At 43.8% G+C, this 27,040-nt stretch overlaps 1 protein-coding gene across 1 annotated transcript in view; it reads left to right on the forward strand.

Annotated features, from left to right (window-relative positions):
- LOC124553688 (tRNA-dihydrouridine(47) synthase [NAD(P)(+)]-like) overlaps nucleotides 1-25,844 on the forward strand; it is a 226,826-nt gene extending 200,982 nt beyond the window's left edge. Inside the window, exons 10-11 of the mRNA XM_047127588.1 lie at nucleotides 4,147-4,328; nucleotides 25,189-25,844. Coding sequence (XP_046983544.1) covers nucleotides 4,147-4,328; nucleotides 25,189-25,261 — 255 coding nt within the window. The 3' untranslated portion in view covers nucleotides 25,262-25,844. The remainder of the gene's footprint in view (nucleotides 1-4,146; nucleotides 4,329-25,188) is intronic.
- Nucleotides 25,845-27,040: the final 1,196 nt, after the last annotated feature.

Here is a 27,040-nt window from a genome sequence, read left to right on the forward strand (position 1 = left end):
TGTGATTTTTGTGGATTTACTGGAAAGAGACACTACAATAAACTCTCAAAGGTATTGCCAAACTCTGCACAACCTCAGAAGAGCAATACAAAACAAGTGCAGCGGAAAGTTGGGCTCAAAGATCTTGCCGATTCATGACAACGCCCGGGGCCACACGGAAAATGCCACTCGTGAAGTTCTCGAACCTTTTAAGTGGGAGTCGTTTCCTCACCCGCCGTACAGTCCCGACCTGGCACCGAGCGACTTCCACTTACTCCCAGCAATGAAGAAGTGGTTGGCTATGCAGCGTTTTGATGACGACGCACAGCTTCGAGAAGAGGTAACCACGTGGTTGAAGGCGCAGGCAGCCGAATTTTACGACGAAGGAATTTCCGAGCTTGTCCATCGCTATGATAAGTGCCTCAATTTAAGTGGCAACTATGTAGAAAAGTAGTATTTAAGTGTGGCTTTCATCTGTATATAATTAAAAAAATTTCCAATACTTTATTTACTTTTAATTCCAAAACATAATGTACTTTGTGGATAGCCCTCGTAGAATGCACTACAGTGGATGCAGCTTAGCTTGTAGTTCACATGACTGATTTCAGTGGTAATCCTGCCTTCAATGCTTGTGACTGGACTGGAGTAGGTGGCGGTCGGAGTATGTATGGGACAGGTCTTACGTCTAGGTCTATTACAGGGATGTGGACCACGAGACAACAGGTTGGGACCATGGACGGATTAGGATATTGTGGAGGTCCGGCAGGAAGTGGAATACCACTGTGGGAGGGATGGGGAGGATAGCGGGTAGGACATTCCTCATTTCAGGGCACAACGAGAGGTACTCAAAAGACGAGTGGAAAATGTGATTCAGTTGCTACATTCCTGGGTGTAACTGAGTCATCTACATCTACATCCATACTCCGCAAGCCACCTGCCGGTGTGTGGCGGAGGGTACCTTGAGTACCTGTATCGGTTCTCCCCTCTATTCCAGTCTCATATTGTTCGTGGAAAGAAGGATTGTCGGTATGCTTCTGTGTGGGCTCTAATCTCTCTGATTTTATCCTCACGGTGTCTTCGCAAGATATACGTAGGAGGGACCAATATACTGCTTGACTCCTCGGTGAAGGTATGTTCTTGAAACTTCAGCAAAAGCCCGTACCGAGCTACTGAGCGTCTCTCCTGCAGAATCTTCCACTGGAGTTTATCTATCATCTCCGTAACGCTTTCGCGACTACTAAATCATCCTGTAACGAAGTGCGCTGCTCTCCGTTGGATCTTCTCTCTCTCTCTTCTATCAACCCTATCTGGTACGGATCCCACACTGCTGAACAGTATTCGAGCAGTGGGCGAACAAGCTTACTGTAACCTACATCCTTTGTTTTCAGACTGCATTTCCTTAGGATTCTTCCAATGAATCTGTCTGGCATCTGCTTTCCCGATGATTAATTTTATATGATCATTACATTTTAAATCACTCCTAATGCGTACTCCCAGATAATTTATGGAATTAACTGCTTCCAGTTGCTGACCTGCTATATTGTAGCTAAATGATAAGGGATCTATCTTTCTATGTATTCGCAGCACATCACACTTGTCTACATTGAGATTCAGTTGCTATTCCCTGCACCATGCGTCAATTCGTTGCAGATCCTCCTGCATTTCAGTACAATTTTCCATTGTTACAACCTCTCGATACACCACAGCATCATCCACAAAAAGCCTCAGAAAACTTCCGATGTTATCCACAAGGTCATTTATGTATATTGTGAATAGCAACGGTCCTACGACACTCCCTTGCGGCACACCTGAAATCACTCTTACTTTGGAAGACTTCTCTCCACTGAGAATGACATGCTGCGTTCTGTTATGTAGGAACTCTGATAGTCCATATGCTCTTACTTTGTTCATTAAACGACTGTGGGGAACTGTATCGAACGCCTTGCGGAAGTCAAGAAACACGGCATCTACCTGTGAACCCATGTCTATGGCCCTCTTGAGTCTCGTGGACGAATAGTGCAAGGGAAATGCTCCTCTGTGGCTGGACGGTGGGACTTCAGGAGGTGGTGGGTGACTGGAGAGGTAAGGCATGAGAGATTTGATTTTGTACAAGGCTGGGAGGGAAATTACGGTCTGTAAACACCTCTGTGAGACCCTCGGTATATCAGGTGTACCGGTACGAAATGAGCGTTAAGATACAAATGTGTCGACAGGGAACGTTTGTTGTGAACGAGCCTTAATTTTTTTTTTGTTTGGTTGGTATGACTTCTTTCAAAGATACTTAGTATGCATCAAGTCATGGAACAAACAACATCATATGTTTTCATCATGTTAACAATGTCGAATTTTGTACCAGAAAGTGACGATTTGCGGAAAGCATTAATTTTTTGTTTTCATTTGATAAAAAGTGCTGCAGAGTCGCATCGAATGCTTGTCGAGGCATATGGTTATCTTGCTCTATCAGAAGCAACATGGAAAAGATGGTTTCAACGGTTCAGAAATAATGATTTTGATGTAAGAAATGAAGACTGTGGAAGACCACCAAAAAAGTTCGAAGACGTCGAATTGCAAGCAATATTGGATGGAGATGATACTTTGAGTCAGAAGCAAATGGCAGCAATGCTAAATGTTGCACAAGAAACAATTTCTGACCGTTTGAAAGCTGTGGGAAAGATCCAAAAGTGTGGAAATAGGGTGCCACATGAATTGAATGAAAGACAGATGGAAAACCGAAAAACCATTTGTGAAATTTTGCTTCAAAGACATGAAAGAAAATCAGTTTTGCATCAAATTGTTACTGGCGATGAAAAATGGATTTATTTTAAGAATCCTAAATGGGAAAAATCATAGGTTAATCCGGGACAACCGTCAACATCTACTGCAAAACCAGATCGATTCGGCAAGAAGACAATGCTCTGTTTTTGGTGGGATCAGAAATGCGTGGTGTATCGTGAGCTTCTAAAACCCGGTGAAACTGTGAATACTAATCGCTACAGACAACAAATGATCAATTTGAACTATGCATTGATCGAGAAAAGACCAGAATGGGCCAGAAGACATGGCAAAGTAATTTTTTTACGCGACAGTGCACCTTCACACAAAGCAAAACTGGTTCAGGATACAATCAAACACTTGGCTGGTAGCTGCTACCCCACCTGCTGTATTCACGAGACTTGGCCCCTTCCGACTACTACTTGTTTTCATCAATGGAACACTTCGATTCCTACGAAGAAGTCGAAAATTGGGTGTCTGATTGGTTTGCTTCAAAAGACGAACATTTCTATTGGCGTGGTGTCCACAAATTGCCAGAAAGGTGGTCAAAATGAATAGAAAGCAATGGTCAGTACTTTGAATAAAATGTTTTTACTTTTCAATTCAAAATTGGTGTTTCATTTTCACAAAAAAAAAAAAAAAACACTCATTTCATACTGGTACACCTGGTATTTAGAGAGAGATTGCTCGCCCCTGAGCTGTCGCATCTGCAGCTACAAGCAGTCCATTTAAGCATAATTTCCAACCTTTCCTAAACTTTTTCTCACTTATGTGCTAAAACCCAAAGATTTAATGCGTTAACTCATTTGTACAATAATCTGATGTTTGAAGCTGTTTTATACATGGAGTAAGATTCTTTAAAGAATATGGGGTTTACTGGTTAAATAGAACATTTGTTATCATCATATTACAAGACATCAATTTTACAAGGAAAGAACTGATTTCACAAGGAAAGAATTGTATCATAAAAATCAAAATAATATGGTTTTAATTGCTTATGAACTCATACAAAATTAAATAATGAGTTGACACCATGTAAACCGCAGATGTAAAACATTTTCACACTCACGGTGTCTGCAGCTCGTTGTCTAGTGGCTGGCATTGCTGCCTCTGGATCACGGGATCCTGGGTTCAATTCCCGGTCAGGTTGGGGATTTTCTCTACCCAGGGACTGCTTGTTTATGTTGTTTTCATCATCATCATCGTCATCATTCGTGACAGTGGTTAGATTGTATTGTGTAAAAATTGGGACTTTGTACTGATGATCACACAGTTGAGCGCCCTACAAATCACAAACCAAACATCATACTTGTAGTGTGCTATACTGTGCTGAAATAAGCATAAGGATCGAGCACTACTGTAGAATGTTACATTAGGGTGGGCACGGTGTTTCAGGGAGTGGAGAACACACGCCGCTTCCTGCTGGAATGGCTGTCCTTCCTCTACCGCTACGTGCCAGTCGGGCTGCTCGAGAGGCCGCCCCAGAAGATGAACGAGCGGCCCCCGCCGTACGTCGGCCGCGACGACCTGGAGACGCTCATGGCCAGTGCCAACTGCGCCGACTGGCTCAAGATCAGGTGAGTCCGCGACTTACACGATTCGACTGTGGCAGTCTAAATCTACGTATGTGCCCAGAAAACCTGCTGGACAGAGTGTACTTCCATTGTACCACTTTTTAGAGCTTCTTCCTATCCCATTTGTGTGTAGAGTGCAAGAAGAACGACTGCTTAAATGGCTCTATGCACACTTTAATTTGGCTAATCTTGTCTTTTTGACTCTTAAGGGAGTGATATGTAAGGGGTTGTAACATATACTGGGTGGTCATAATTAAACTAATGGTGTTCTGAGTGCCCCAGTGCAGGCTCTATATTTGTCACAGGATGCTGAAACATCGTAGGTGAGTTAATTAATCGGTGCGCTTGTGAAGTATGGTGAAAAAAATAGTTCCATTTTCTGCCACCAGCTGAAAATATAGGTTGAGTCAAATAGGACTTAACGATTTTGGGATGGTATAGAAATTTATTCAGATAACTTACAGAATTGGTAGATGTGCCACTTTGTAGCAAACAGCCTCAAGTTTCACATAAAAGTGACAAGTGTGAGTTTGATTTGATGTGACTACCATTTGTGATGCAGCAAACATCCTACTGGTAATCAATTTCTTCCCACACTCGTTGCAGCAAATTGAGTGTAACTTGTGCAACAGCAGCATAAATTTGATTTGTGAGATCAGCTAAACTGTTTGGTATGGGAGGAACAAACACACAGTCCTTAATGACATCCTGGAGAAAGAAATCTAGAGGTGTGAAGTCTGGGAAGTGAGGTGACCACGCGATCGACCTTTCTGGGCCAATCCACCGATCTGGGAAGCAATTGTCGAGGAAACCTCAAACTTCCGTGAGGAAATGAGATGGTGCACCGTCTTGCTGGTAGTAAACCGTCCCATCTCGGTCAGCTTCATCGACCTGCCGAATTAAAATGTTTTCGAGCATATACAGATACACAATACCAGTGACAGTTTTCCGCACGAAAAACAAAGGCCAATACACCTTCCATTTGCTAAGGACACAAAATGCAGTAACTTCGGGGCTGTCACAAACGTGTTCTAGGGTTGCATGTGGATTTTTGTTACTGTGTTCAGCAATCTCTCATCATCCTCTATCTGATGCAACATTTTCGCACAGAATTCCCCACGAGCTACCTTATCTGTCTCACTAACTTGCTGTGCCATTGTGAATCTCTACAGTGTCAAGTGTAAACGTCTACACAGTAGCTGCCAAACAATCTTTTGTGGAATGCCAGTTTCGTGAGATGCACGTTGCCTCGATTTTTGTGGACTGCAGGCAAAGCTCTCCCTAACCCGTTCGACATAATCGTCAATATGCGGGCGACCTGGTGAATTACCGTGTCACAGTGAACGACCCGCCTCGACAAAGTTCTTGTGCCGAGAGTAAATTTTAGGCCTGATCAGAGGTTCTTTAGCATAATCAGTGCAAAATTTAAGCCGAACAATTATTGCAAAGTTTGTTTTGTGACATCAATTGTAACGTGCCGAGCGGAATCCTATCAATTGTAACGTGCCGGGCGGAATCCTTGTATTAGTGCCACTTACAGTTCACGTCACAACCAGATGTATTGAAACATTTCCTCACACAGTAGATAGTGCACAGTGTTCCTGACCTACCTTGCTTTGCTTATTCAATATTGTCATCTCAGTAGCTGCGTCCGTCTCACCTAAATCACACTGCAGTTAAGAAGCCAGGATCCTAGATTATGTTTTCCAAAATCAAAAGTCGAGACCGTATTCATTGTTGAACACTTATGACAACCGCAGTGCGATTTATTTGTTATCTCTCACACACACAATATTCATGTGACCAGGCCTCTTACACTTAATAATCGTCACATTAGGTAGGTCAAAAACGTCCAGTCTTTAACAATGTTCACAATACGCGTTAAATGTTCAAAGCCGAATACAATTACACTTTTTTGGTACCGACCGGGAAAGTTAAGCTCCTGTTTCAAGTACTATCACATCACGTTCCGGCACCGACTTGCCGCACTTTTGCTCCATGAGAACCTGACCGAGAACTAACTGAGAACTGCACCAGCTCAGACCTTATATAGACGAGTGCTTGAATATTTGACTATTTCTGTTAATATATTATAGTTTATAATTCCCAGGGTTAAAATGATCCTTTCTAATTGGTTTTGAAGTTAACTATCGTGTTTTATTACTTAAATAACACGAGTGAGCTGTATCAATTTAAATACGCGGAACTAACTTGTGCATCCGCAGTGGGAATTCCCAGCTTATAACCGTGGCAGCCCTCTTGAACAATAAATTTTACTTATTCAAGTTTACTTAATTCTTAATAATGCACTTACAAAGTTGAGACTGGAGTCATTTTACGTAGAAAAATAAAGGTAGCAAAAGTATCAAAACAGATCTTGGAATTTTTCAGGAGTTTGGTCACAATTGCCTCTGAAAGTTATATAGGCTACAGATTTCGAGTCGTAATATCCATTTAACTAATAGACTTTAGGTTAATTTAAACACTTTGCTGGAATCAGTAAAATTTTGGCTTTCTTTTCGATGCAGTCTTATAGCTGAATTTCATCTATTAGCTCACTCGAATTTTACTTAATATGTATTGCACAATATACATCATTGTTCATAACTTTTAATAGGAAGCATTTCCAATAAAACTAATTAGCTCATTACTTTCAGAGTAGACATTAGAATTTACTGAAATAATAGATTTTACTAGGGGAATTTTATTTAAACTATTTCTGAATTCTGTGCTATGAGGCTGAAGGCCACAGAATCTGCAGTCGGAATCTGAGTAGTGAAAACTGAAAAAAAAATAAAAAAAAATAAAATAAAAGTTCATTGCTTAACTGTGTTACTGAAGGAGTGTAAAACCAAAACGGATAGCAGTGGGCAACGCTGCTTCGTTACACAATACACACAGCAAGCACACTGCACACCAGTGAAAGTAGCTATTTTAAATGTGCGCTGTGCTGGCCCTCCTGGTGGCAGAATGGGGTGCTGACGTACTGTGTGAATCAAACTTTAGGCTGTTTGCTACAAAGTGACACATCTACAAATTCTGTAAGTTGTCTCAGTAAACTTCTGTATCATCCCACATCTGGACTGTCCTTTTTGAATCACCCTGTATGGTGCTGTAAGCAGTCCACATGCGGTATGGGTGCAGGAGAAGGAGAGGAATGATCACACACATGACAACAGTGGCTCTGGCTGTTTTAGTACGATACAGTCACAAATTGCAGCATGTGTTCAGGATAGTTTCCCCACTCGGCAACATGCTGCATCTGTAACACAGGTCGATCAACAGTTGTTTGCACCATATCCAGTGTAATCAGGGTTATGCATTACTGGCCATTAAAATCGCTACACCACAAAGATGACGTGCTACAGACGCGAAATTTAACCGACGGGAAGAAGATGCTGTGATATGCAAATGATTAGCTTTTCAGAGCATTCACACAAGGTTGGTGCTGGTGGCGACACCTACAACGTGCTGACATGAGGAAAGTTTCCAAACGATTTCTCATACACAAACAGCAGTTGACCGGCGTTGCCTAGTGAAATGTTGTTGTGATGCCTCATGTAAAGAGGAGAAATGCTTACTGTCACGTTTGCGACTTTAGTAAAGGTCGGATTGTAGCCTATCGCGATTGCGGTTTATCGTATCGCGACATTGCTGCTCATGTTGGTCGAGATCCGGTGACTGTTAGCAGAATATGGAATCGATGGCTTCAGGAGGGTAATACGGAATGCCGTGCTGGATCCCGACGGCCTCGTATCACTAGCAGTCGAGATGACAGGCATCTTATCTGCACGGCTGTAATGGATCGTGCAGCCACGTCTTGATCCCTGAGTTGACAGATGGGGACGTTTGCAAGACAACAACCATCTGCACGAACAGTTCGACGACGTTTGCAGCAGCACGGACTATCAGCTCGGAGACCGCGGCTGCGGTTACCCTAGATGCTGCATCACAGACAGGAGCGCGTGCGGTGGTTTACTCGACGACGAACCTGGGTGCACGAAGGGCAAAGCGTCACTTTTTCGGATGAATCCAGGTTCTGTTTACAGCATTACGATGGCCGCATCCGTGTTTGGCGACATTACGGTGAACGCACATTGGAAGCGTGTATTCCTCATCGCCATACTGGCATATCACCCAGCATGAGGGTATGGAGTGCTGTTGGTTACACGTCTCAGTCACCACTTGTTCGCATTGACGGCACTTTGAACAGTGGACGTTACACTTCAGATGTGTTACGACCCGTGGCTCTACCCTTCATTCGATCCAGGTGAAACCCTACATTTCGGCAGGATAATGCACGACCGCATGTTGCAGGTCCTGTACGGGCCTTTCTGGATACAGAAAATGTTCGACTGCTGCCCTGGCGAGCACATTCTCCAGATCTCTCACCAATTGAAAACGTCTGGTCAGTGGTGGCCGAGCAACTGGCTCGTCACAATACACCAGTCTCTACTCTCGATGAACTGTGGTATCGCGTTGAAGCTGCATGGGCTGTTTGACTCAATGCCCAGGCGTATCGAGGCTGTTATTACGGCCAGAGGTGGTTGTTCTGGGTACTGATTTCTCAGGATCTATGCACCCAAATTGCATGAAAATGCATTCACATGTCAGTTGTTGTATAATATATTTGTCCAATGAATACCCGTTTATCATCTGCATTTCTTCTTGGTGTAGCAATTTTAACGGCCAGTATTGTGTGTCATTCTATGCTAGCCTTCAGATCAGGAAGAGTTCAGATCCATCCCTCATAGACATGAACTTTCATGTATAGCCGCAACCAGAAGACACATTGATTTAGGTCAGGGCATCTGGAGGGCCACACATCTTGAAATGCCAAGAGATGATGCAGTCCTTACCAGAGGTTTCTAGAAGTGAATCTTTCACCTGCAAGTGAAATATGTCACCCCATCTTGCATGAAAATGATGGAGTGGACCATGTTGTATTCTTGCAAAGCTGGAATCTCGTGTTGCACAAGAATGTCCTTATACAGTATAACCCCGCTGTTGTGTACCCATAATTAATGGTTTCCTGCCGTTTATGACATTTTTTATCATTTGTGTCATATTTCCTATGTCCACAATGTCAGTTTGCACCTGCGATTTACACATTGAGAAAAAATGTTTGTGGAGAAAAAAATGATGGTGGCGTGATGTTGGCTATTCAGTAGTGTTTACAAATATATGTGGTTAAATTTGTTGCCACCAGGGCACTCTACTCAGCAGATTTGAACCGGTAAACATGTAAAAGTTGGAACAATTTGTGCCAAGCTTTACTTGGTGTGGTGGCCGATGGGAGTAACTAGGTTTATTCGAATAAAGATATTGTGACCAATCACAAGCATTTCCAATCTGTCTCTACTGCGGAAACATAGTTTTGTGCTTACTGTGATCATCGTGACACCTTTCTCAAACTGTATTTAGCATGTTTCGGCACTCGTCCACTTGTTGCGCTAGCTGACACCGTCATTCACTTTGTATTGCTCAAATGTTTTTAGTTTAAACACAGTGCCGGTTACATATTATTTTCATGTTGAGTGAAACTTGTTTTGAGAATTTATTCTTGTTGTCAAGTGCAGTATTTATGTATTTATTTTTTGTGATGTTACATGAACAGTGTGAATGATAGTTTGCGTGTGTGTGGTTTTCCACATAACTGAGGAGGCAGTGTATCTGATAACCTCAAAAGACGACTACAGTGCAAGAGACACAGAACATATTCAAACACCACACAAAATACTTATGTGCATATTTGCACTAGACAACGAGAAAAAATTCTCAAAATGTGTCGAGGAAGGCATGAAAAAATACATAATTCGTGCAGTATTTCATTATTTGAATAATGAATGACAGTTGCAGGCTTTCAAAACATCGATTATGATGCATGAAATTGTGGCAAACATTACTATCTCCCAGATAGTTAATAGTTCCAGTTACATCAGCAGTTTTTATTAGATAACTAACCATTATAAGATAATAAATGAGTCCCTGATAAGTCATTTGATGCCTGTTACGTACATTTATCATGCAAAAAGTGTGAAAATGCAGGGAGGTATGCTATACATAACTTTTACAGCTTAAAACATTATTTCCCACTTTTTACATTTTCCCGCATTGTAGGTCATTTCTTTGAAGGCGCTTGAAAAGTGTAAAAGCAGGGTTTCACTGTAATGTGCAGATGTCTCTGTACACCTAACAAGTCCACGGGTTTCATCTTGCCAAAGAAAATTGTAACAGGAACGAAGAAGCTTGTGAAACCACACCACACAGCCACATAAGCCGAGTGCAGTGAATCTTCCTGCACAACATGTGACAGAGTGGAACCCCATGTGTGGCAGTTCCGTGAATCCACGGCACCGTGCAGAGTAAAATGTCTGTCCAAAGAATATTCCACGTTTCATCCATTTCCCTATGTACAAAAAAATGAAGGGAAAGTGATGGCAGTGTAGCCCATCTTGGAGATTCATTTGCTGCACTTTCAGAAACTTGTAGGGATACAAATGTAAAATGCACCAAAAGATCTTTTGAAGTGTTGACCGGAGGGGAGAGAATTCCTGTGACACAACTTGAGCACTTGCCACAGAATTCTAGGCATGTGCTATAGTAACCTCATCAATAATGCCATGTGAATAGGCCGCCTCCCTCTCCCTAATGTACCATCTAATTCACATGTTTCTTCAGACTCCTCAATTGTATTCCTTACACTGTTTGTTGACACTTGGTCTCGTCACACCTTCTTCTGTCGGCTTTGTTCTCACAGTGCGTCGCTGCTATTGCTGCTGTTCTGATAAAACAACTTTACTAGGAGTGCTTGGTCTTTCTTGTGAATAGCCTTTGCTTTTCATAAAGAAGGCTTCAATATTCTTAACTGTTTAGACCAACAGTCACTTCACAAAAGAAAATGACACACATTACAAAGCAACAGACAGCATACTGATGTCAAAACAGGAAACATTTCACACTCTGGCTGGTTACAGCATCATATTTTCATTTGGTGGTAGAAAGTGGAACTATTATTTTTTGCAGCATATTCCATTAGCGGACACTGATTAGTGAACATATCTCTGCTCTTTCAGTATCCTGCAATGTATTCAGCCTGCACTGCAGCATTTGGAACACCGTCAGTTTTATTATAACCACCTGGTAGCTAGGTCGCACACTTAAAGCTGATTCTTGAAACTTTGTTAGCAGGCATTTATGGGGTAGTTTTGAGCCAAGAAACAGTTTTTTTCTTCAATGTTTTGATGATTGTGTGTTATTGTCAGTGGCTTTCTTCTTTATTCTTGTATACAACTTAAGTAATCTGTGTAACAGTATTATGAAAAGGATAGTTACTATTCATCATATAGTGGAGATGCTGAGTTGTAGATAGGCACAGCAAAAAGACTGTCAGAAAGTGAGCTTTCAGCCAACAAGGCTTTTGTCGAAAATAATCCAACCCCCCCCCCCCAAACACACACACACACACACACACACACACACACACACACACACAAAATTCAAGCTTTCGCAACCCACAGTTGCTTCATCAGGAAAGAGGGAAGGAGAGGGAAAGACGAAAGGATGTGGGTTTAAAGGGAGAGGGGAAGGAGTCATTCCAATCCTGGGAGCGGAAAGACTTACCTTAGGGGGAAAAAAGGACAGGTATACACTCACGCACACACACACATCCATCCGCACATATACAGACACAAGCAGTGTATACCTGTCCTTTTTTTCCCCTAAGGTAAGTCTTTCCGCTCCCGGGATTGAAATGACTCCTTACCCTCTCCCTTAAAACCTACATCCTTTCGTCTTTCCCTCTCCTTCCCTCTTTCCTGATGAAGCAACCGTGGGATGCGAAAGCTTGAATTTTGTGTGTGTGTTTGTGTTTGTTTGTGTGTCTCCCCAGCGCTTTCGTTTGGTAAGTCACGTCATATATGTATATATATATTCTTTTGCAAATGCAACACACACACACACACACACACACACACACACACGACCACAGTCTCTGGCAGCTGAAGCCAGACTGCGGGCAGTGGTGCATGATGGGAGAGGCAACTGAGGGGTGGGAGGTTAGAGCAGAGAGGTGGGAGGGATAGCAGGGTCCTGCTATCCCTGCCCTGGCCTCCTCCTTACCGCTACACAATTGCCTCTTCCATCATGTGTCTGCAGCTCACGGTCTAGTGCAGCGTTTTTCAACCTGTGGGTCGCAAAGCCTTGCTTGGCAGGTGACGGTAACAGGAGAGAGCAGTTGCAGCATGGCTGGTAACATACGTTTTGTGACGATCATCTGCTACGGTGTAAATGTCACAGGGAAGTGACAAGGTTTTGTGAAACCATCTTGCAAATTCCCTCACATTCAGATCTGGTACTTATTTATAATAATGTATACTAATTTAATTTAACCCTGTTGAAGAGTTCAAATACACAAACACTTGCAGCAGTGAGAAGTAACACGATGTCTGTCAACCTTTTCCCACTTCTGCGGAATGGAACTAGGGTGGCGAGAGTCACTAAATCTGGTACAGATAGTATTTATCTGTGAGAGGTGTGCTGGGACAGGGAAAGGACCACGTCAACTTCCGAGCTGGAACGGCAGTTCAGTGGCAGCGTCTTGTGTATTACTGACAACTGGTCGTCCATACAGTGGTGTTAATGCTGGCTGTGGACGATGCTGCAGTTGTCGTCCAGTGATGTCCCTTACGTGCTCGACTGAAGACAAGTCTTACGATCGAGCAGACCAAGTCGACATGTTGACACTCTGTAGAGCACATTGGGTTAAGACAGCAGTTATTATTTATTTAGCGTATGGCTAATACAGACATATCATGAAATTACATATACATATGTACATATTGACACACAAGAAACTTAAGTTTGTCTTTGCAACTGAATATCCAGTCCTGCAATCCAGCGCACTGCATCTGGAGTTGCTAGCAGGAAGTCCTCTTTGGCGCCGTGATAGGCTCGAATCCTGCATTCACTGACAATGTGGTGAACAGTCTGGTATGGAGCCCCGCAGTCACAAGCTGGATCAGGCAGCTTCTTCCACTTAAAGAGAGCATCCCTGCATCGCCCATGGCTGGTACGGATTCTGTTGAGAGTAGACCACGTCTTGCGTGGTAAGTCGAATCCACTTGGAAGTTTAGCACCTGAGAAGATGTTATGCAGGTGCACATCTGTCACTGCTTCCCACCGACCTTTCCATTCTTCAAGAGGTTTGAAATTCTTAGCAACCATGTCAGCAGCATCGCACAGAGTTGGATGACGTGATTTCAGTCTCTTGCGATTTAAAAGTGGCAGGTCGCTATGCACGGGTAGGTTAGAATTCCTGGAGATCTTGTGGAATTCTCTCATAAGGGCAGTACATCTGCGTAGATCAGGAGGCATTATACCGGTTAACAGTGGAAGCCAATAAACTGCAGTAGATCTGATTGTGCCAGATATTATGCGCATTGTCGTATTCAGCTGGGTATCAACAAGCCTTGTATGATGACTATTCATCCAAACAGGCGCACAATACTCAGCACTTGAGTATACCAAGCCCAGAGCTGAAGTTCGCAGGGTGGTTGCTGAAGATCCCCAGGTAGTTCAGCATAGCTTATGGAGGATGTTGTTTCGAGTCCTCAGCTTTTGAGCTAAGTTAAGAAGGTGTTGTTTGAAGCATAGTGTACGATCCAGGATGACACCAAGATATTTTGGGTTCCAGTTGTGATGAAGAATTCTGCCTCTGAAACTTACCTCCAGTTTTACGTTCGCCAACTGGTTATTTAGATGGAAGCAACACACTTCTGTTTTACTCACACTGGGTTGGAGTCTCCAGATTTTGAAGTAATTGTCTAATGCAGACAGGTCATTGGCTAAAATCTCTTCTGTTGTCTTCATTTCCTGGTGTTTGACGGCTAGAGCCAGGTCATCGGCATAGCAGTATTTTCTGGACGAAGTGTCAGGTAGATCAGATAGATATAGGTTGAACAGTAAGGGTGAGAGAACTGATCCTTGAGGCAATCCGTTGTTCAGCTTCCTCTCCTTACTTATGTTGCTTCCAGTGATTACCTGGAACTTCCGATCACTTAGCATGCTGTTAATCAGTCGAGCCATTGTTCTGCAGGGCATGATGCGGAGAAATTTGTAGATAAGGCCTTCCCTCCACACAGTGTCGAAGGCGGCAGTTAGATCAACAAATGCCACAGATGTTTTCTGCTTCATTTGGTATCCTGACTCTATGAAGGATGTGAGAGACAATACTTGGTCGCAGCAGCTACGCCCTGGTCTGAAGCCTGCCTGATCAACTGGAACGTTCTCTAAGATAGCGCTACTTATTCTGTTATATATTAGCCTTTCAAAAAGCTTGTAGCAGCAGCTGAGTAGGGAAATGGGGCGATAGTTTTCTACCCTGTTGCTGGGTTTGCCAGGTTTCAGAACAGATATTATCTTCACCTTTTTAAACTCAGATGGAAGTTGACCAGTCAGCAGGATGTCAGTGAAGAATTCTGCCAGCCATTTCTTAGCTTTTCCTCCCATATGGATCAGGAATTCTGGGTGGATACCATCGAATCCAGGTGCCTTAAGAGGTTTGAGGTCCTTCAGTCCAGAGTCAATGTCTGAAACTGTGAAGGGATGGGTATACTCAGATGAGGGAGATGCCTTCTTTTTAAGGTCACGAAGCTGTCGTCTGATATGTCTTGTATGTTTCTTGTCAGGAGGTACTCTTGAGGTGGTAATGATGTGGGAAGCAATTTGGTCTGGTGTTACTTCGGAATTTTTTCTGCATGCTGGTGCACTTCCTCCCAGTTTTCTCAGAAGACTCCATGCTTTTCTGCTCGAGTGGGTAAAGTCCATAGTTTTGACTGTTTCTGCCCATTTCTGCCTCCGAGACATGTCCAAGCTGGACAATAGTTCCGTAGCTATCTCTGGGTCACCACTTTGCTGGAAGTATTGGTACAGTGTTTCACTTTCCTCATTCCATCCTGGAATATATTCTTTTCGGTATCCTCTTGGCATACACTTTTTAGCTGTTGCTGTTACTGCACCAATGAAGCGTTGATAGTTATTATGTGATGGAGGTATCCATCGAATGGTCTTATCCAGTTCCGTTGAAAACTTCATCCAGTCGGCTTTCTGGAAATTCCATCGAGCGTGCGGAGTTGATCGTATGACAGGAACAGTGCAGCCAATTTGTATTATTACAGGTCTGTGTAGGCTGTGAGGAAAGGCATCTATCACTTTCCTTGTGGTGTTGATGGGAAAGCCAGTTTCGTTGCAGCTAACAAAGCATAAGTCAGGATTTGAATCCTTGTCCCAAGCAGCTGACCTGAAAGTACCTTGATCTTTGGCATCAAACACTAGATGAAGATTATTCTCTTCGATCCATTCTGCAAGCATGCTCCCATTTTCATCATTTTGAGAGTACTTCCAAAGTTCATGGTGACTACTGAAGTCTCCTATGTAAATTGCAGGATGTTCTGCTGTGTGTAGGACAAAATCAGGCCATGTTGTTTTGGGTGGTTTGTAAACATTTTTAATAGTAATGCCGTGCAATTGTATGACAACTGTATGTATATCTGCCTCCACACTTACAGAAATCAGCGAAGCTTCATTTATGTTGTTACGGACATACGTAGCAATTCCATACACCTCGTGGTAAGTTACACCAAGTGCAGAATATCCAGGAATTCGACCTCGGCTTCGGAATATTTCTTCGCTGGAAACACGAGTTTCTTGAATGGCGACGACATCGATATTGTTGTCCAGCAAAAATTTTGACAGGTAGTTACACTTTGCCCTGCTAATGCTTTCGATATTCAGTTGAAGGAGTCTGATAGTTGGTCCAATGTTTCTTGTTAATGAGCTCTGAAAAGAACTGTTTCTGCTATTTAATTGATATGTCATTGCCAGGAGATCCTATGGATAGTCTGGCTGCCTGTAATCACTGTTGCTCAATTAGCACCACCCAGGAGGCACGTGTAGGGTATTTTAAGGTTAAACCTACGGACGTGAGCAACGCTACCTCCCAAGACAGCAGTAAGTGGGCATTATCCTGTTGGAAAACACCCTCTGGTATGCTGTTCATGAGTGGCAGCACAACAGGTGGAATCACCAGACTGACGTACAAATTTGGAGGCAGAGGACGAGGGATAACGAGAGTGCTCCTGCTGTCATACGAAATCACACTCCAGACCAAAAATTAGGCCCAATGTATCCAGCATGCAGACATCCAACACATGCCTATCACTGGCACTGAAGCAGAACCAGCTTTTGTCAGAAAACAGAACAGACTTCCACATAGCTCTCCGATAAGCTCTCACTTGACACCAGTAAAGTCGCAGACGGCGTAGTTTGGATAAGTGGAATGCAAACTGTAGAGCGTTTTCCTTTTAGCTGTCCTCGAAGTAACCAATTTATAACAATCAGTTGTGTCAATGTTGTACCGACCGCTGATCACATTTCTGCTGCGGATGCAGTACGACGCACCAGAGGCAGTGGCAAACGTGACGGTCTTCCCTCTCACAGGGGAACCTCCCCATCGCACCCCCCTCAGATTTACTTATAAGTTGGCACAGTGGATAGGCCTTAAAAACTGAACATAGATCAATCGAGAAAACAGGGAGAAGTTGGGTGGAACTATGAAGAAATAAGCAAAATATACAAACAGAGTAGTCAATGTGTAAGATAGGCAACGTCAAGGACAGTGTGAGCTTAGAAGCAACGTGGTCCCGTGGTTAGCATGAGCCGCTGTGGACCTAGAGGTCCTTGGTTCAAGTCTACCCTCGAGAGAAAATTTTACTTTCTTTTTTTTCGCAAAGTTATGATTTGTCCGTTTGTACACTGACATCTCTGTTCACTCTAATAAGTTTAGCGCCTGCGTTTTGCGACCGCACCGCAAAACCGTGCGATTGTTATTGAAGTCGTGAGCTATATTTGCTGGATTCATATTGCCCACGGAATACATCTCACGTATTCAATGCACTCTCGTCCAAAGTAGCGAACAGTCAACTGCCAGCCAGGGAGCCTCGTTAGCAGGAATACTCTCTCTTCCGTGCGCGGTAGTCGACTGACGTCGTGTGTTTCGATGTTTGTTTAGGTGTGGCGTCCCCGTACTACGGCGCAGTTACCTCGCATCAGACAGACGGACAAATAATAATTGTCTGAAAATAAAAAACTAAACTTTTCAGTCGATGGACGACTTCCTGTGACCGTACACTCTCGTGACCGCCACTGCCGGCAGTCGTGTCCAGCGGTTGAATTCCTGCCAACTCTTTCTGCAGTATTGCAGAAGGAAGATCCAGCTTGTCGGAGCCCTATTGCACGACCTCATTCAAACTCAGTCACTCATTTATAATACCGTATCCGTCATCTCGAAGACGTTCTTGACTGACATCAACTCGTTGTGTCCAATCTCATAGTTAACTAATGCTCACAACCATTGTAGCACATGTTTAAAGCAAACCTGATCTGCATTCTCATGGCGGTGTTACTAGATGTCAGTTTTTAGATTTAGAAATGCACATGCCAAATTTTGTTTATTTTGCACAACTCCTTCTTGGTGTTTGGACTTTTAGTTTTCCACCAGTATATGTCAAGCCCCACCTCCACTAAATAGGGGTGTGTTAACCCCACAGTAATTGTCTTCTGACACTAATTTTTGTGTATAGTGAAGGTAAAATGTAAAGATTCTTAGTCCGTGACCTGAATACCGACGTTACTGACGGCAAAATGCGACACTAGGAGGGAGTGGGGAAGTCGTGGCGAGTCCCTCACCCAGGCTATTCTTAGCTTCCTGTAAAGACCCTGGTACACATTTTGACAGTAGGCTGAGGCTGTCCAGGAGGCACTGGAATGAGGAAAAATCCTCACACCCAACCGGGGTTGACCCGGGGCTTCTAGAGGTGTAGTTAAGTACTCTACCGACTAGACCACTGCGGCTCCAAATGTGTGAGGGACATACAGTAAGTAATACAACTCATTTGTTTTTCTTCTGAAAGCCAGTTTGTATTATTCAGGATTTCAATACAGCACATTATTCCGTCTCTTGTGGCTTCAAAATCGTATTTTTCGACGTGCTCTTCGTTCTGTGCGACACCCTTACGCGCGACCTTTCCGGAAGGGTCGGTGTGCCCGAACGGTACCACTCTAGTGGTCGACTTCGGAGCCATCGTCGTCTGCATCGGTAACCCCCCTGCCGTCCACGTACTGCTTCTCGAGGAGTGCGTCCTTCGTTTGGCCAAACAGATGGAAGTCGGAATGTGTCAGATCCGGGCTGTCGGGTGGACCAGGAAGAACAGTTCGATGAAGTTTCGTGAGTTCCTCTCGGCTGTGCAGGCTCGTTTGAGGACTCGCACTGTCGTAGAGAAATAGTTCATTTGCAATTTTGTGGTGACGAATGTGCTGAAGTCATTTCTCCAGTTTTGTGATGGGGGGAGCACAATACACTTCAGAATTGACGATTGCAAAAAAATGGTTCAAATGGCTCTGAGCACTATGGGACTAAACATCTATGGTCATCAGTCCCCTAGAACTTAGAACTACTGAAACCTAACAAACCTAAGGACATCACACAACACCCAGCCATCACGAGGCAGAGAAAATCCCTGACCCCGCCGGGAATCGGACCCGGGAACCCGGGCGTGGGAAGCGAGAACGCTATCGCACGACCACGAGCTGCGGGCTTGACAATTGCACCTTGAGTTCAGAAATGAAAGAGAATAATCCCTTCGAAGTCTCGGAAGACATTCACCGTGGCATTTCTTTAGAGTAGAGGTGGGTGTGATACCAATCTGCAGATAGTTGTTTTGTTTCTGGTTTGAAGTCACAATTCCCGTAAGAGTTCGGGCAACCTGAGCGCGTTTGCACAGACAAAGGTCAGCGGCCGGGTAGCCATATATGAAGATAGTAACTGTTCATCAATGGTATCTGTTATTTCGAGAACAGTTACTATCCATATATATAGTTAAATGACTACCTGGCCATTGACCGTCTGTGCAAATGCACACAGGTTGCCTGAACTCTTACGGCAATTATCACCGTAGTGGGCGCGAGTAATGAGTGGATGGGCAAATATCTATTAGGAACATTACATATATAGATTGTGGACAGTTGTGAATGTGGGTCTCATGGGAAGCGTGCGAGGGATAAGTCCCTGCAGTTGCCCTATTCATCTGTGTCCTCGGTGGCTCAGATGGATTGAGCGTCTGCCCTGTAAGCAGGAGATCCAGGGTTCGTGTCCCGGTCGGGGCACACATTTTCAGCCGTCCCCATCGAGGTATATCAAGAACAGCTGAGGGTTTCAATTAATTATTATTAGCCTCATAACACTCAGACAATTCCACACACATGGTCCTTCGTTGCTCTTTATGGTCTTCCACAGAGTGGCGCACATAAAACTGGCCCCTGCACTGAATGGAATACAAATGAAGAAAATCAACATACATCATCGCTTTCTTACATTTTTATTGTACAGTTTCATTATTAACTATGTAATTAACAGTTTAAGTAACAGATTTACTTTTATTAGTTTACTAAGCATGTTTTAGAAAGGAATATAAAGTCTGTGTTCAAAATGTTCTCCGCCAACATACGAGCAAAGTTGTTCACGTTGAAGCGTGTTAAGGAAAACACTTTTCTGTACTTTTTGGGGAATGTTCTAAATTTCTTCATATGTGTTGTTTTTTAATGTGTCAAGTGTTCTGGGATTGTTGCTATAGACTCTAGCCTTTAGAAATCCCCAGAGGTAAAAGACACACGGTGACAAGTTGGGAGAGCGCGGTTTCCACAAGCTCTTTACTAATGCTCCTCTCTTCTGTAAAATGTATGTAAATGAGCTAAGGACAAACCTGACATATGAGAAGTTGCCCCATCTTCCTGGAAATATGCACAACATTTTTTGTTTGCAGTTAACAAAGCTGAAAATTTGTTGCAACTAAACGTGTGTTGACAGTTTCATCGGAGAACAATGGCCTGACAATTCTGTTACCAGATACAGCACACGATATACCAATTTTTAAATTGTGTAACGGCTTTTGCAGTTTGGCATGGGGATTGTCTGTAGCCCATTGTCTTGTGTTTTGTGAAATAACATAACTTGACAGATGAAACCAAGCTTCATCCGTCGAAAAAAGGAGGAACGGATCAAGACGTCCCCCAGTGACATTTTCCAGCAACCGATTACAGTAATGTGTACGCTTACCCTTGTCTGCTTCTTTTATTTGCTGAACAACACTCACACGGTAAGGTTCCATTTTTAAGCCACGAAGGATGTGTTGACACGACCTGCAAGATATTCGACATTGCTGCGATAATCATCGTGGTGACTTGTGGGGACTTCTTTCAGTGTGTGCCGTCACATTTACCACACGTTCAGGTGTACATAGAGTCAGTGCCTTATTTCTCTTTGAATTAACAACACTGCCTGTTGAACGCCACTTTCTCACTAAATTTTGAATTGTTGATTTTGCAGGAGTATTACTTTCAGGAAACTTTCCACGAAAAGTGTCATGAGCAACTTTAATGCATTCAGACCACACATATTCTTCAACAATTGTAAGTAGGCTGTTTAGGTTTTTTTATTGGTAACGCCACCTCTGTATGAAAATCACTGGCTGTGCTGTGTGCAGTCTGTGGCTGCTTTGCATTGTTGTAATACTCACCATTGTAGTGTTGGGCAGCGGCAGCTGGATGTGAACAGCACGTAGCGTTGCGCAGTTGGAGGTGAGCCGCCAGCAGTGGTGGATGTGGGGAGAGAGATGGCGGAGTTTTGAAATTTGTCATGAACTGCTATATTTATATATGATGATATCAAGGTAAATACATTGTTTGTTCTCTATTAATATCTTTCATTTGCTAACTATCCCTATCAGTAATTAGTGCCTTCCATAGTTTGAATCTTTTATTTAGCTGGCAGTAGTGGCGCTCGCTGTATTGCAGTAGCTTGAGCAGCGAAGATTTTTGTGAGGTAAGTGATTTGTGAAAGGTATAGTTTAATGTTAGTCAGGGCCATTCTTTTGTAGGGAATTTTGAAAGGCAGATTGCGTTGCGCTAACAAAATATTGTGTGTCAGTTTAAGCACAGTCTTGTATAATTGTTAAAAAAGGGGACGTTTCACAATGAACACCCGTTATTCAGTGGAGTAAGGTGTCGTAACGGCGACCGGAACAGTCGCGGGGTCGAAGTGACGGAAAACGCGGCGGGACCCGCGGAGCGGCCCACAAACAGCAACACAATGGGAGAGGACAGACACGACCGATGAAGGACCTTACGACAGCAACAACAAAACGACAGAGTCAAGAAAACCTAACTAGACAACCACGTCCACTTGTAAACAAAACACGAAAGTAAATACGCTGTCTAAGGCGAGGTGATATGTCCTGAGACCAGTGTGCGATTTGCAGGGGGGGGATGGGGGGATTTCCCCCCCTCTGCCTCAGACCATCCCCTCCTCTGGCTTTAGTTTATGCATCACAACCTGGGATGTTTATTTCCCACGCACTGGAGTAAAACTTTACATATAATTTAAATTTGTGGAGCCGAACACTGAAAGTTTTTAATACAGTCATACTATTAATATGTTTGCTTATTAATTTTGAAAAAGTGTTATGTAGTAGTTAAGCACTTCAAAACATTTAGAACTAAATCATCATTCTAATGTTGTCATTGTTGCTTTCGTCTAAGGTGCGTCATCCGTTTACTTGCGAGGGAAGTAGTGTGTCAGTCATACCGCAGCAGTCGTACGGCAGAGTTGGGTGAGCTGGGGGCTGAAGTTCCCACCCCGGGCCCTGACACAGGGTGGTGACCGGCCCGGTGCCAGTGCGAACATCTACCGTTAGGCCGCCTTTTGGCAACGGTATGGCGCGGACTAACGCGCCTGGGACGAAAGCACACATTACTAAATAACGCACCATCGTCTGCTTCTAGTTCCTAGGACACAGTTTCGCGGACCGTCTTTAAATACTCTTCTCTTCCACCATCGTTTTCTTTTCCTTTGGTTTTCATTTCCGTTGTTAGCTGCGTGTGCAAGTACCAAGGAGGCTGCCACTGCGATACTTTATCATCGTTTATACTGCAAGACCGACAGACGTGTGGCACAAATTCTGTTGCTTTGGTATAAATTAACCTGCCGCATGCAACATACGCCGCAAGATGTTGCCTGTTGTAGCATGCTACAAGACGACGCACGCCACATTTCCGTAGCATGCCACAATGTTGCAAGACGTCGCCCCAGCGTAAACGAGGCTTTAGAGCCAGGTCTGTATTGTGTGGTGCATGTGATGTGTTGCGTACGAAACTAAAACCTGCAGTCAGATCCAAACGTCGTAGAAAACTGTGAAGGTGTCATCCTGCAGCAAGATAACGCTCGCCCACATCCTGCCAAACGGACAGCCGACGAAATAAAGGAGTTGAGATTTGAGGTGCTGGAGCATCCACCATACAGTCCAGACCTGGCTCCTAGTGATTTTCACATGTTTGGACCCTTAACGGAACCACTACAGGAAATAAAATTTGAAAGTGATGAAGAAGACATTGCTTCGGTGCAAAACTAGTTACAGATGCAACCGAAAAACGTATTTTCTGATGTAAAAAAAAAAAAAAAAAAAAAAAGGTTGTAAAATGTCGGGAAAACTGCATTGAACTCCACAGAGTTTACGTAGAAAAATAACGCATGTTTCAGTTTTCTATCATCAGAATAAGTACGGCTTTTCACAAATGTGCCTTTACTTTTTGAATTCCCATCGTATACCTGTATGTAGATGATTTTGTAAATAAGCTTTACCTATAATGTACATTTAAAGATATAACAGGGGATGGCTTTTCTGATAGTGCATACGCGCAAATAGTGAGTTTCGGCATTGACATCTATTTATAAATAACTGTTTAACCATGGGTAACGCCACGGTCCAAGCTAGTAACATATGTAATTATACTAACCTCCTAAGACATCCCGCCCACTGGTAAAAGCACAAATCGCACACTGCCTGAGACGTACGCGAGGTTAGACCAGCAGGCTGAGCGAGAGGCAGGCGCTTAAGCACTCTAACGCGGATGCTGCTATTGGCCACTGGGACCCCGTGTTCCACTGTGGCGCCCTCACTCTAAATGCGGGCCAGGAGGCGCGTTCCGCCACAGCTTACGGCGCGACGGTGCAGAGACCTCTAGGAGTCTTCGACGTCCGTGACGTCTGGCGGGGATTCAAATTCCATGGCACGCGGTACCGGATAAGGCGTGACAGTTAAGTACACGATTTATAATGACTACTTTCGTACGAACTACTTGCACGCTACTGCTGTTGGAAGGTGGCATAGAAACTGACGAGCTAGTAACGCTACTCACGTGCGTTCGCAGTCCGGTTCGGGCCGGTTTTATGTGCGCCACTCTGTATTAGGCAGTGAGGAATCCAGTGGTCACACACTTTTGAGTACTGCAACCGGTGTACGAATGTGTCACTACTACTGACAGGGACGTCCGGTCGAGCACCGAGGTGTGCGATTGTGACCTGTCGACTGCCACAGACGAGTGTGTCTGGACGTTCTGACAGTGCAGGAGCTACAGCTGTGTGCAGCTGGCCGGCACGTGGCGGATCGGACAGGTTTGCCTGAACTTGTTTTGATAATGAAGGACGCCTCACCCGATGACACTGTGTACTTTTCGTCACTGCAGGTCTCCGTAGACATTCTGCGACCGCGTACGAATATCTGCAATTCTCTGGTTTTCCGCAAAATAAAATCGACGAATGTTCTCCGCTCGGAATGGACTTATGTAACAGATGCCATTTCGAAGGCTACTTATGCCGCTGCCAGGTATTGGAACTTCATGAAACTGTAGGGCCTGAAGTGAAAACATTTCACTATGCCCCTCAACAAATTGTGCATGCATTTGTTATTGCATGCCCCTCATGTACCAAGTTTGTTTGTGTGGTGTGCGTACGGTAAGACCTTCGGTACACACACCATCAGATTATTTGACTTGTCGCTCTTACAAAGTAGGCGAGTGTCAGCAATATGTCTCGTGGTCTTATCGTGTCGTGTTTATCTTCTGCCGTTAGGTCAGACGATAGAAATTCCACCTGCACGCTTAGAGTAGCAGATTGACGGTGACCAACTTTAAACAGAACTTGATTAATTTTCACACACATTTATTAAAATAATAAAAAAGCATAGATATACGTAACTTGATTCTGGATGCTGTTTACAATTGACAATCTGAAGTTCCTTTGGTCTTGGTACCTTAATCTTATTCTCACATATTTCTGATACTTGACAAAGTGTCTATACATTTCTCTTCATCGCTATGTACAGGAATATGATAATCTTATCAGGCGCAGACTGAAACTTGACTATAGACTGGTACAGACAAATGCAGACTGACTAATCGGAGGTCTGTACACTCGTTATAATACCTCGCACGTTCAGGTATCACTGCGCGAGTGTGATCTGCGAAGAGAAGGTTCTACATTAGGAGCAATCTCATTGGCTGCGTTACGTATTAATACGCGGATAGGCGGAAGCAGAATTTGGTCCATCTCTATGGCAGCGCCATCTCGTAGTGCGGAGACGGACGAGCGCTGTGCCTGCGCTGTTGTGCTTAGCGGGGTGCAATCTAGTGGGAAAGTTGTGTACGCGCTCACTACGTGGAACTATGTACACAACAGTTTGAAATTGTCGTTGACTTTCCAGAGATATGCTGAAGCATTACACACACACACACACACACACACACACACACACACACACACACACACATATTTTTATGTGTATACATTATTCACTTAATTATTGACACGGAGAAATAGTCTAACAAGTAAACTCTCGTCCTGTTTTTGAAGTAACTGTAATTGTCTGTTTATAGTATACAGACCCCACAGGTATCGGTGTGTTGTGTGTTCCAGTGAGATGCTGTTGGGCCCGGTGCCCGCGGACTACAAATTCCTGCCGAAGCACAAGGCGAGCGCGTGGGCCTGAGAGTAGAGACGTGTGGGCCCCGGGGAGCGCAGGTTCGGCGCGATGGCCCACACACTGCTCTGGCGGCGAGGTGCCACACTTCTCTCTCCACTGTGGCACTGCGCGAGCCACACTGCCGGAGGCAGCGCTCGTCTGATAGAGGAGCTGATTTTGTGAAAGTGTGCGAGACGACACGGAAGCGTGTTGTCGTAAGAGACCGGGTATAGAGAAAAGTCAGTTTGTGATAATTTTTGTTTTTATTATTGATATCTGAAATGTGCCTTTATTCCAGGGATCCTGTATAAAGTAACATTGTGCACCACATTGCAGTTTGAGTTGTTTGCCTATTTGCTGAAAGTAACAGCTTTAACGTCAGCCACCTGGTGGTGACAGGGAGTGCAAACCTAGCCCGTGTACACCAGCTGTGCTTTTTGTGAGGTCACTGTGGACGTTCTGGCCAGGGAAGTCAGATGATAGTAATAATGGCAGATTGTAATTTATATGCCTCTGCCTTGTGCATCTCGTGGAATTTTTGCTTCAACCTTCTTCCTGTGGCTGTTGATTGTGGTGAAGTGTTATTAAAGGAAGTGCACAATACTGCAAACTTTGTTTTCATTCCTCTCCACACTGTTTAGGTTAGTGATCGACTCGCCCGGATTGCCCCGTGTGCTAACACACCACTACCGGGGTCTGGGCAGGTGCGACAGCCCCGGACTGAATTCGTCCGGCAGATTCACGACGAGGCCCAGCGTGGGGGCCAGACTGGATATGGTTTTAGACAGTTCCCAGATCCACCTGCGTGAATACTGGGCAGTTTCCCAAGTTCCACCTCAGTTAAACTATATGTAGACATTTAGAAAATGTCACACTGATAAGACTGTACGCTACAATTTGGGGGAGGGGAGAGGGGGGGGGGGGGCGGCAACAGGGAGGCACCCGATTAACTGTGCCAAATCTGAAATTAACCACGCTGCCCCGCGTAGTTGCAGGGCAAAGGCAAAAGAAAAAGTAGTAGTTTAGTCCAGTTACCAGCTTTGTAAATAATGGAAGCCTCAATATTTTAGCACAGGTCAATAAGCTGATATCTGTTTGAAGTTTCAAAAATTTAACGAGTGGCAATAATCTACAGAATAACTGTACGTGTTAGCAACTCACTAGCAGATTGCTACATAATAGCTATACGCTTTGATTATCCAATTGACAGACTTTTTAAAAAAATTTTGAGTACCAAACACTAACTGTATGAAACAAGTAACAAGTGTGTGTGAACTGCTTGAGTGCTAGCCCGCCACTGACACACACTGTGTGACTCCTACATATACACACATATTAAGAAAATTACGGAATGTTAAAATACTAAGGTATTCCATTTTAGATATTGAGATAAAGTACAGAAGAATTGACAGGGACAAAGATAAAGTAGGCAGTCAAGTAAGGTTTTGTAACCAATAGCTGCATAACCAGCAAGTGACCTAATAATAGGTACTAGTATATGAGGGAGAAGTTTTAATGTGGATGGGGATTCCCATAGATAACCAGGTTTTTCGACAAAGCAAAATTTTCTAATTGGAATAACTAACAAACTAAAAGGTTATATTTTTGGAAACAGAGCAATCAGCGTGACAAAACAACGGAACTGTTTTTTGGAAAGAATTCCATTTGGAGATTAGAACATTCTCTGGCAGGAAAATTTTAAGTATATGCAACTTTGTAAGTATTAAGTTTTCAAGAAAAGAAAAATATTTCACTCAGGCAGGGGAATGAGGGCTGTCAGGTAAGCTATTTCAATCAAAGAACAAA

This window comes from Schistocerca americana, chromosome 11 (assembly GCF_021461395.2).
Source record: "Schistocerca americana isolate TAMUIC-IGC-003095 chromosome 11, iqSchAmer2.1, whole genome shotgun sequence".
Taxonomy (NCBI): Eukaryota; Metazoa; Arthropoda; class Insecta; order Orthoptera; family Acrididae; genus Schistocerca; species Schistocerca americana.